This window comes from Salmo salar, chromosome ssa02, assembly GCF_905237065.1.
Source record: "Salmo salar chromosome ssa02, Ssal_v3.1, whole genome shotgun sequence".
NCBI lineage: Eukaryota > Metazoa > Chordata > Actinopteri > Salmoniformes > Salmonidae > Salmo > Salmo salar.
In genome coordinates this window covers 74,320,127-74,332,358 of record NC_059443.1, presented here as the reverse complement: position 1 = coordinate 74,332,358, position 12,232 = coordinate 74,320,127, and the positions used below count along the sequence as shown (strand labels likewise).

The 12,232-nt window shown below is 45.0% G+C and overlaps 1 protein-coding gene across 4 annotated transcripts in view; it reads right to left on the bottom strand.

The window, feature by feature from the left end:
• Positions 1-12,232, bottom strand: part of LOC106593274 (dynamin-2) — a 52,046-nt gene that overhangs the window by 1,865 nt on the left and 37,949 nt on the right. For all 4 annotated transcript variants that reach the window (XM_045709895.1, XM_045709897.1, XM_045709896.1 and 1 more), the window contains 5 exons: positions 10,529-10,638; positions 10,320-10,431; positions 8,907-9,071; positions 2,604-2,830; positions 2,032-2,283 (listed from right to left, as the gene is read on the bottom strand). In XM_045709895.1, coding sequence (XP_045565851.1) covers positions 2,032-2,283; positions 2,604-2,830; positions 8,907-9,071; positions 10,320-10,431; positions 10,529-10,638 — 866 coding nt within the window. The remainder of the gene's footprint in view (positions 1-2,031; positions 2,284-2,603; positions 2,831-8,906; positions 9,072-10,319; positions 10,432-10,528; positions 10,639-12,232) is intronic.

The window sequence follows — 12,232 nt, the reverse complement described above, 5'->3', positions numbered from 1 at the left end:
TGAGAGGAGTGAGGGTGGAAGGAAGGCAGGAGAGAGAGAGAGAGAGAGGGAGGAGAGAAGAGAAAAACATATGTATCATTCCCACAACCCACGATACACCAAACCCCCCACAACCACCACCACCACCACCACCACGGGGTGGCAGCGTAGCTTAGTGGTTAGAGCGTTGGACTAGTAACCGAAAGGTTGCAAGATCAAATCCCCGAGCTGACAAGGTACAAGTTGTCGTTCTGCCCCTGAACAAGGCAGTTACAGTGAGGGAAAAAAGTATTTGATCCCCTGCTGATTTTGTACATTTTCCCACTGACAAAGAAATGATCAGTCTATAATTTTAATGGTAGGTTTATTTGAACAGTGAGAGACAGAATAACAACAAAAATATCCAGAAAAACGCATGTCAAAAATGTTATAAATTGATTTGCATTTTAATGAGGGAAATAAGTATTTGACCCCCTCTCAATCAGAAAGATTTCTGGCTCCCAGGTGTCTTTTATACAGGTAACGAGCTGAGATTAGGAGCACACTCTTAAAGGGAGTGCTCCTAATCTCAGCTTGTTACCTGTATAAAAGACACCTGTCAACAGAAGCACTAAATCAATCAGATTCCAAACTATCCACCATGGCCAAGACCAAAGAGCTCTCCAAGGATGTCAGGGACAAGATTGTAGACCTACACAAGGTTGGAATGGGCTACAAGACCATCGCCAAGCAGCTTGGTGAGAAGGTGACAACAGTTGGTGCGATTATTCGCAAATGGAAGAAACACAAAAGAACTGTCAATCTCCCTCGGCCTGGGGCTCCATGCAAGATCTCACCTCGTGGAGTTGCAATGATCATGAGAATGGTGAGGAATCAGCCCAGAACTACACGGGAGGATCTTGTCAATGATCTCAAGGCAGCTGGGACCATAGTCACCAAGAAAACAATTGGTAACACACTACGCCGTGAAGGACTGAAATCCTGCAGCGCCCGCAAGGTCCTCCTGCTCAAGAAAGCACATATACATGCTCGTCTGAAGTTTGCCAATGATCATCTGAATGATTCAGAGGACAACTGGCTGAAAGTGTTGTGGTCAGATGAGACCAAAATGGAGCTCTTTGGCATCAACTCAACTCGCCGTGTTTGGAGGAGGAGGCGTGCTGCCTATGACCCCAAGAACACCATCTCCACCATCAAACATGGAGGTGGAAACATTATGCCTTGGGGGTGTTTTTCTGCTAAGGGGACAGGACAACTTCACCGCATCAAAGGAACGATGGACAGGCCATGTACCGTCAAATCTTGGGTGAGAACCTCCTTCCCTCAGCCAGGGCATTGAAAATGGGTCGTGGATGGGTGTTCCAGCATGACAATGACCCAAAACACACGAAGAAGCACATTAAGGTCCTGGAGTGGCCTAGCCAGTCTCCAGACCTTAATCCCATAGAAAATCTGTGGAGGGAGCTGAAGGTTCGAGTTGCCAAACGTCAGCCTCGAAACCTTAATGACTTGGAGAAGATCTGCAAAGAGGAGTGGGACAAAATCCCTTCTGAGATGTGTGCAAACCCACTACCATCACTACCATCACTACCACCACCATCATCACCACGACAACCACTACCATCAATACTACCACCACAACCAATACAACTCAACCACCCAGCAATACTTCCAACCTCCCCCACTACTACTACACTACTACTACTACCACCACCAATACAACCACAACTACTACTACTACCACCACCACCACCACCAATACAACCACAACTACTACTACCACCACCACCAATACAACCACAACTACCACCACCAAAACTACTACTACCACCACCCACCACCAATACAACCACAACTACCACCGCCACCAATACAACCACAACTACCACCACCAAAACCACTGCTACCACAACCACAACTACCACCACAACCACCACCCTTCTTAATGTAACATCATTACCAATAAAAGTGACCAATAGATCGTTCTAGCCTCCATTCCTCCAGAGGTAAGTGGGGCGTGCACACTCGCCTGCCCAGGAGCAGAGCTCTTACCTGGGTATGCCGGGGGGCAGTGCTGGGGGAACCCTGGCTGGGCGAGATGGGACCAGGGGGACATTGGCGACAAGGTCCGCTGCACTGTAGGTGTTGACTGGTGGGGGTCCGGGTCGAGAGGGGATGAGGGGCGCCCCGAAAGCTGGGTTTTGGGAACTGGAGGGAGGAGGGGCGGCGGTGGGGACTCTTGCTGCCGGGGGGCGACGAGGAGGGGGGACAGCGGCCGGGGCTGGTCTGGCCTGAGGAGGGGGGCTGGGGGAGGGAGGAGAGGGGGAGAGAGATGGAGAGGGATAGAAAGAGGGGGGAGAGAGAGAGAGAGACAGAGAGGGGGGAGAGAGAGAGATAGATGGAGGGGGAGAGAGATAGAGAGGGGGGGAGAGACAGGAAGAAAAAGGGTAAATAAATATATTTATATTCACAGTTTCACATCCAAATGTACATTAACCTACACGTGAGAGCCTAGTGTGTGTTTGCACATGCGAACTGCGTGTGTACGTGTGTGTGTGTGTACATGTGTGTGTGTACGTGTGTGTGTACATGTGTGTGTGTACATGCGTATCTCTCTCTGTGACCTGGGTTCCTTGGTCCTCCAGGTGTCGTCTACAGGTGGAGGTACAGGAGCTGACACTGTGGTTGTACTGATGTCTCCTATGATCACCAGGGCTTCTTTCAGAGCATGGTACATCCTCAGCATCTCATCTCTCCTCTGAGCCTGGTCAGCTGACTCCTCCATCAGACTGCCCTGGTCCCCACAGGAATACAGGTAGGCTAACAACTCAGAATGGATGAAGTCTTTAGCCTAGAGAGGGGGATGGGGGGTGGGAGAGAGGAGGAGAGGAGAGAGTTAGTACATCAAACTCCACAGTTCCCCACAGGAATACAGGTAGAGATCTTTATTCTAGAGAAGGAGAGAGGGGGAGGTGGGAGGAGAGGGGGAACGAGGGTAGTGAGAGAGAGAGAGAGAGAGAGAACATAAGAAAAGCAGAGAAGATAAGACATGAGGTCTCAGACTTGCTGACAAATGTGTGTTCACATAGTCTGGTGTGTACGTGTGTGTTCACATAGTCTGGTGTGTACGTGTGTGTTCACACTTCCACGTTGTCTCCATGCTGCCGTGCTATTTGTTGCTACTTGGCTACCTGCCAAACTTTTTTCCCTCTTTTAATAACCGTTTAATCAAACTCTGAACTTAACAAGTTTACCAACGTCCACACTCGACTTTTTCACACCGGGCGCTTTATCTGGGCATGGATCTGCAGGACCTCCACCAGCCGAAAAAGCTGAGTAACATTATGCCTTGTCATTGCAGTCGCTGTACTCATAATATACAGGAGAACGATCGCCGTATGGTGAGGATAGCTGTGCTGTAAGCCCAGCTTCCGACGGAGCCGTTAGGTAAGGGTAATTTCAGTGTAGGAAAGGATGAAACAGCGTCTGTGCCACCAATAAGTACAGATAGTAGAATAATTGCCTCGCACAGTCCCCGCAGCCGGACAACTTTCTCATAGCTTCTGGAAATAAATGCTTTCCGCATGCTCATCCGGTGACGCTCAATCAGCCTATAGAAACTTTCAACTGGTTTTCCCCATTAAGCAACGAGACAGAGTCCGAGCCAGAGTCCAAGCCTTCCTGGTCTCTCCTCCACCCATTACGGGGTCTGAGCCACCGAAGCCATTAGCTCTGACAAATTGAAAACCCTAGTCATTGGCGACTCCATTACCCTCAGTATTAGAGTTCAAAAGAATCATCCAGCGATCATACCGTGTTTACCAGGGAGCAGGGCTACCGACGTGAAGGCTAATCTGAAGAGGGTGGCTAAGGCGAAAACACAGTCGTGGCCAAAAGTTTTGAGAATGACACAAATATGAATTTCCACAAAGTTAGCTGCTTCAGTGTCTTTAGATATTTTTGTCAGATGTTACTATGGAATACTGAAGTATAATTACAAGCATTTCATAAGTGTCAAAGGCTTTTATTGACAATTACATGAAGTTGATGCAAAGAGTCTATATTTGCAGTGTTGACACTTCTTTTTCAAGACCTCTGCAATCCGCCCTGGCATGCTGTCAATTAACTTCTGGGCCACATCCTGACTGATGGCAGGCCATTCTTGCATAATCAATGCTTGGAGTTTTTGTTTGTCCACCCGCCTCTTGAGGATTGACCACAAGTTCTCAATGGGATTAAGGTCTGGGGAGTTTCCTGGCCATGGACCCAAAATATTGATGTTTTGTTCCCCGAGCCACTTAGTTATCACTTTTGCCTTATGGCAAGGTGCTCCATCATGCTGGAAAAGGCATTGTTCGTCACCAAACTGTTCCTGGATGGTTGGGAGAAGTTGCTCTAGGAGGATGTGTTGGTACCATTCTTTATTCATGGCGGTGTTCTTAGGCAAAATTGTGAGTGAGCCCACTCCCTTGGCTGAGAAGCAACCCCACACATTAATGGTCTCAGGATGCTTTACTGTTGGCATGACACAGGACTGATGGTAGCGCTCACCTTGTCTACTCCGGACAAGCTTTTTTCCGGATGCCCCAAACAATCGGAAAGGGGATTCATCAGAGAAAATGACTTTACCCCAGTCCTCAGCAGTCCAATCCCTGTACCTTTTGCAGAATATCAGTCTGTCCCTGATGTTCTTCCTGGAGAGAAGTGGCTTCTTTGCTGCCCTTCTTGACACCAGGCCATCCTCCAAAAGTCTTTGCCTCACTGTGCGTGCAGATGCACTCACACCTGCCTGCTGCCATTCCTGAGCAAGCGCTGTACTGGTGGTGCCCCGATTCCGCAGCTGAATCAACTTTAGGAGATGGTCCTGGCGCTTGCTGGACTTTCTTGGGCGCCCTGAAGCCTTCTTCACAACAATTGAACCGCTCTCCTTGAAGTTCTTGATGATCCGATAAATGGTTTATTTAGGTGCAATCTTACTGGCAGCAATAACCTTGCCTGTGAAGCCTTTTTTGTGCAAAGCAATGATGACGGCACGTGTTTCCTTGCAAGTAACCATGGTTGACAGAGGAAGAACAATGAATCCAAGCACCACCCTCCTTTTGAAGCTTCCAGTCTGTTATTCAAACTCAATCAGCATGACAGAGTGATCTCCAGCCTTGTCCTCGTCAACACTCACAACTGTGTTAACAAGAGTATCACTGACATGATGTCAGCTGGTCCTTTTGTGGCAGGGCTGAAATGCTGGGATTCAGTTCATTTGCATGAAAAAGAGGGACTTTGCAATTCATCTGATCACTCTTTATAACATTCTGGAGTATATACAAATTACCATCATACAGACTGAGGCAGCAGACTTTGTGAAAATTAATATTTGTTTCATTCTCAAAACCTTTGGCCACGACTGTAGATGGTATAGGGATATTGTTATCTACGTCGACACCAATGATGTTAGGATGAAACAGTCAGAGGTCACCAAGTTAATCATAGCTTTAACATGTAACTTAGCTAGAAAGATGTGTTGGCATCGAATAATTGTCTCTGGCCCGCTCCCAGTTAGGGGGAGTGATGAGCTCTTCAGCAGAGTTTCACAAATCAATTGCTGGTTGAAAACTGTTTTCTGCCCCTACCAAAAGATAGAATTTGTAGATAATTGGCCCTCTTTCTGGGACTCACCCACAAACAGGACCAAACTTGGGCTGCTGAGGAGTGACAAATTCCATCCTAGCTGGAGGGGTGCTCTCATCTTATCTATGAACATAGACAGGGCTCTAGCTCCACAATGAGATAAGGTGCAGGCTGTTAGCCAGCCTGCCAGCTTAGTGGAGTCTGCCACTAGCACAGTTTTTCCCATTGAGACCGTGTCTGTGCCTCGATTTAAGTCGGGTAAAACTAAACATGGCGGTGTTTGCCTTAGCAACCCCTCTGGAATAAAGACCTCCTCCATTTCTGTCATTGTTGAAAGAGATTGTGATATCTCAAAATAGGACTACTTAATGTTAGATCCTTCACTTCCAAGGCAATCATAGTCAATGAAGTAATCACTGATCATAGAGTTGCTGTGATTGGCCTGGCTGAAACATGGTTCAAGCCTGATGAATTTACTGTGTTAAATGAGGCCTCACCCCCTGGTTACACTAGTGACCGTTTTTGATCTTCTAGTCATGAAATCTATGCAGCCTACTCAATCACTTTTTATAGCTACTGTTTACAGGCCTCTTGGGCCGTATACAGCGTTCCTCACTGAGTTCCCTGAATTCCTATTGGACCTCGTAGTCATGACAGATAATATTCACATTTTTTTGGTGATGTCAATATTGACATGGAGAAGTCCACAGACCCACTCCAAAAGGCTTTCGGATCTATCATTGGGTTTTGTCCAACATGTCTCGGGGACCTACGTCCAATCAAAAGACCAATCATACCCTAAATCTAGTTTTTCCAGATCTAAATGTTTTTCCTCATAATCCTGGACTATCGGACCACCATATTATTATGTTGCTCAGACCCCAACCAAGGATTATCAAAAGCCACGCTATAAATCCTCGGACAACTCAAAGAGTCCTAGACGCCCTTTTCAGAATCCCTCCACCTACCCAAAGACGTCGGAGTGCAAAAATCAGTTAACCACCCAGGACCTGAACTTAACCTTGCATAATACCCTAGATGCAATCGCACCGCTAAAACTAAAAACATTTGTCACATGAAACTAGCTCCCTGGTATATAGAAAATACTCGAGACCTGAAGCAAGCTTAGAGAAAATTGGAATGGAAATGGCGCTCCACCAAATTGGAAGGCTTCCGACTAGCTTGGAAAGACAGTACCGTGCAATATCGAAAAGCCATCACTGTTGCTCGATCAGACTACTTTTCCAACCAAAACAATCCAACATTTATTTTTGATACTGAACTAAAAAGCAGCATTCCCCAAGTGAGGATGGCCTTCACTTCAGCAGTGATGAATTCAGGAACTTCTTAGACAAAAATATTATGATCATTAGAAAGCAAACTCTCTTTGAATATGCATATTTCTCCAAAACTCAGTTGTCCTGAGTCTGCACAGAACTGCCAAGACGACCTCAAATCAATGGAGACACTAGTTTTTTAATCCTGTATCTTTCAACACATTCACACAAATAGTCATGGACTCTAAACCTTCCAGCTGCCTACTGGACCCTATTACAACTAAACTACTGATAGAGCTACTTCCTGTGTTTGGCCCTCCTAAGTTGAACATACCCTGGAAATTAGAAAGTGGATGGCGGCAAATGTTTTACTTTTAAACTCGGACAAAACAGGGCTGCTGGTTCTAGGTCCCAAGAAACAGAGAAATCTGCTTTTGATCTGACACTGAATCTCAATGGTTGTACAGTCGTCTCAAATAAAACTGTGAAGGACCTCAGCGTTATTCTGGACCCGGATCTCTCTTTTGACAAGCATATGAAAAATATTTCAAGAGCATTTTTTCTATCTTTGTAAAATGGCAAAATCCGAAACGTTTTTTCAAAACATTATGCAGAAAAGCTAATCCATGATTTTGTCACTTCAAGATTAGACTACTGCAATGCTCTACTCTCTCGCTACCCGGATAAATAAACTTCAGCTAGTGCTAAATACGGCTGCTAGAATCTTAACTAGAACCCCAAAATGTGATCATATTACTCCAGTGCTAGCCTCCTGTTAAGGCTAGGGCTGATTTCAAGGTTATACTGCTAACCTACAAAGCATTACATGGACTTGCTCCTACCCATCTCTCCGATTAGGTCCTGCCGTACATACCTACACGTACGCTACGATCACTAGACGCAGGCCTCCTTATTGTTCCTAGAATTTGTAAGCAAACAGCAGGAGACAGAGCATTCTACTATAGAGATACATTTCTATGGAATAGTCTGCCGATCCATGTGAGAGACGCAGACTCAGTCTCAACCTTTAAATCTTTCTCTTCAGTAGGTCCTATAATTGAGTGTCGTATGGCCCAGGGGTGCGAAGGTGAATGACAAGGCACTGGAGTGACGAACCAGCCTTGCTGTCTCTGCCTAGCTGGCTCCGTTCTCTCTACTGAGATTCTCTGCCAGGGGATGAGTCACTGGCTTGCTAGTACTCTCCCACGCCGTCCCTACAAGGGGTGAATCACGTCGTGCAAGGCTATACTCCACTTGACTGGGTTGAGTCACTGACGTGATCTTCTTGTCTGGTTCTGCGCCCCCTCGGGCTCGTGCGGTGGAGGAGATCTTTGTAGGCTATACACCACCTTGTCTCAGGGTAGTAAGTTGGTGGTCTGTTGATATCCCTTTGGTGGTGTCGGGGCTGTGCCTTGGCAAAGTGGGTGGGATTATATCCTGCCTGGTTGGCCCTGTCGGGGTATCGTCGGATGGGGCCACAGTGTCCTTTGACCACCCCCCCCAGTATCTATGTCTAATAGTCTAAGTCTAATAGTCTAAGTCTAATAGTCTAAGTCTAATAGTCTAAGTCTAATAGTCTAATTCTCCTGTCTTCTCTGTCTCCTCGTCTCTAGCTCTCTCTCTCTCTCTCTCTCTCTCTCTCTCTCTCTCTCTCTCTCTCTCTCTCTCTCTCTCTCTCTCTCTCTCTCTCTCTCTCTCTCTCTCTCTCTCTCTCTCTCTCTCTCTCTCTCTCTCTCTCTCTCTCTCTCTCTCTCTCTCTCTCTCTCTCTCTCTCTCTCTCTCTCTCTCTCTCTCTCTCTCTCTCTCTCTCTCTCTCTCTCTCTCTCTCTCTCTCTCTCTCTCTCTCTCTCTCTCTCTCTCTCTCATATATTGTTTGGTGTTTTAGGCTGGGTTTCTGTACAGCACTTTGTCATCAGCTGATGTAAGAAGGGCTTTATAAATACTTTTCATAGATTGACGTGTGTTTAGGTGCTCTGTTGAATGTGTATGCAGGTGTGCTCCTGTGTGCGTGAGGTGTCCACTCACGCTGTTGATCATGAGGTGCATGATGGTCTTGGGCATTAGATCCCTGATGGACTTGTTGACGATGCCGATGTAGGAATCCACTAGATTCCTTATGGTCTCAACCTGCCTCTCCAGCTGGGGATCCATAGAGAAGGATTCTGCTGGTCCTGTGTCCTCACTGTCAACCTGGGAGAGGGGGGAGGGAGGGAGAGAGAGGGAAAGAGAGAGGAGGGAGGGAGGGAGGGAGAGAGAGGGAAAGAGAGAGGGGGGAGGAAGGAGGGAGAAAGAGAGAGATGCATGAGACATATTGAGAAGGATTCTTCTGGTCCTGTGCCTTCACTGTCAACCTGGGGAAGGGGGATGTAAATTACAGTCGCCAGAATGGCCAGACCAATTATTTTTCAGACAACCGTTTTGGTCTTGAAAATGTGTTCATTATGATCAAGTTTCGAACCCCACTGTGAATAATTTTAAAGTTTTCTATAAATTAAGATATCAAGATATGTAATTAAATACTGATCCATTCTGACTACTAGATATGTAATTAAATACTGATCCATTCTGACAACTAGATATGTAATTAAATACTGAATTCTGACAACTAGATATGTAATTAAATACTGATCCATTCTGACTACATTTGTCGTCACACGTGCTGAAATAGACCAATCACGGGCCGGCCGGCAGGCTACGAGGACCCTCTCAGGCACCGTGAAAGCAACTACATCGACCATGATCCTTTTGCTAGTTATGGCCACTTTCACCATGATCCTTAGCGATTATTTTGGTGGCATTCAGCCCCATCCAGCAATATGGAGCTCTTCAAATTCAAATGCTTGCGGCTTCATGCACCATCAGGAGTTCCAGGGTCACTATCTATCTACTGGTTGTAATGTCTATGGTGTGTACATCCTCCTGTGTGTGTGTGTGTGTGTGTGTGTGTGTTGCTGTCAGAAAGGAAAGGGAACAATTTTAAATGCTAATGAGAAATAGCTCATTTTAAGAGTCTGATGGTGACTTTGAACATTTAGCTACTAATAAAATAATGTTTTTATTTTCAAAATAAATCATGTTTTTCGTTTGGAGCGAGAAAGAGACTTGTATCCTGTGTGTGTGCGTGTGTGTTTTTGTTTTACTATCCTTGTGGGTACCAGAAGTCCTCACAAGGATAGTAAAACAAGGAACATTTGGACATGTGGGGACATTTTGCCGATCCCCACAAGGAAACAGGCTATTTTAGGCTCAGGGTTAGGGTTAGAGGTTAGGTTTAGGATTTAGGGTTAGGGGTTAAGTTTAGGGTTATGATTAGGTTAAGGGTTAAGGTTAGGGTTATATTTAGGGTTAGGGGTTTGAGAAAATAGGATTTTGGATGGGAATCAATTCTTTGGTCCCCACAAGTATAGCAATACAAAACTGTGTGTGTGTGTGTTTTACCTGGTCTTTCTCAGGGTAAACTCCAGCTCTGAGGAAAGAAGCCTTCCAGCTATCTACATCCTCCTGTGTGTCACAGGCCAGCTCTATCTGACGTAGGTCCTTATACACGTTCCTGGAACACACGCGCGCACACACACACACTTAGTTATTGACAAAGTACACACACGCAGTATTTCTAAATATTACAAACACTGTTTACAGATACACACCTGGACTCGGTGTTGAAGATGGCGAATGTGTGTTTTGTGGACATGAAACCTTTCTCCACGTCTCTCAGCTTCAGATTATCTAGTGGCAGCATGTACTTCTTCTCTTTCTCCTGGAAACACACACACACACACACACACAGTTATACACACTGACATAAAAATAGGACATAATCTGTTTCAGTAGCTATCCAGTTAGTTAGCTAACTATCTAGCTAGCTGACATAATCTGTTTCAGTAGCTATCTATCTAGCTAGCTGACATAATCTGTTTCAGTAGCTATCTATCTAGCTAGCTGACATAATCTGTTTCAGTAGCTATCTATCTAGCTAGCTGACATAATCTGTTTCAGTAGCTATCTATCTAGCTAGCTGACATAATCTGTTTCAGTAGCTATCTATCTAGCTAGCTGACGTAATCTGTTTCAGTAGCTATCTATCTAGCTAGCTGACGTAATCTGTTTCAGTAGCTATCTATCTAGCTAGCTGACGTTATCTGTTTCAGTAGCTATCTATCTAGCTAGCTGACGTTATCTGTTTCAGTAGCTATCTATCTAGCTAGCTGACGTTATCTGTTTCAGTAGCTATCTATCTAGCTAGCTGACGTTATCTGTTTCAGTAGCTATCTATCTAGCTAGCTGACATAATCTGTTTCAGTAGCTATCTATCTAGCTAGCTGACATAATCTGTTTCAGTAGCTATCTATCTAGCTAGCTGACATAATCTGTTTCAGTAGCTATCTATCTAGCTAGCTGACATAATCTGTTTCAGTAGCTATCTATCTAGCTAGCTGACATTATCTGTTTCAGTAGCTATCTATCTAGCTAGCTGACATTATCTGTTTCAGTAGCTATCTATCTAGCTAGCTGACATTATCTGTTTCAGTAGCTATCTATCTAGCTAGCTGACATTATCTGTTTCAGTAGCTATCTATCTAGCTAGCTGACATTATCTGTTTCAGTAGCTATCTATCTAGCTAGCTGACATTATCTGTTTCAGTAGCTATCTAGCTAGCTGACATTATCTGTTTCAGTAGCTATCTAGCTAGCTGACATTATCTGTTTCAGTAGCTATCTAGCTAGCTGACATTATCTGTTTCAGTAGCTATCTAGCTAGCTGACATTATCTGTTTCAGTAGCTATCTAGCTAGCTGACATTATCTGTTTCAGTAGCTATCTATCTAGCTAGCTGACATTATCTGTTTCAGTAGCTATCTAGTTAGTTAGCTAACTATCTAGCTAGCTGACATTATCTGTTTCAGTAGCTAACTGTCTAGCTGACAGCATCTGTTTCAGTAGCTAACTGTCTAGCTGACAGCATCTGTTTCAGTAGCTAACTGTCTAGCTGACAGCATCTGTTTCAGTAGCTAACTGTCTAGCTGACAGCATCTGTTTCAGTAGCTAACTGTCTAGCTGACAGCATCTGTTTCAGTAGCTAACTGTCTAGCTGACAGCATCTGTTTCAGTAGCTAACTGTCTAGCTGACAGCATCTGTTTCAGTAGCTATCTAGTTAGTTAGCTAACTGTCTAGCTGACATCTGTTTCAGTAGTTATCTAGTTAGTTAGCTAGATATCTATGTGACATCTTCCGTTTCGGTACTTATCTAGTTAGTTAGCTAGATATCTAGGTGACATCATCCGTTTTGGTACTTATCTAGTTAGTTAGCTAGATATCTAGGTGACATCATCCGTTTCGGTAGCTATCTAGT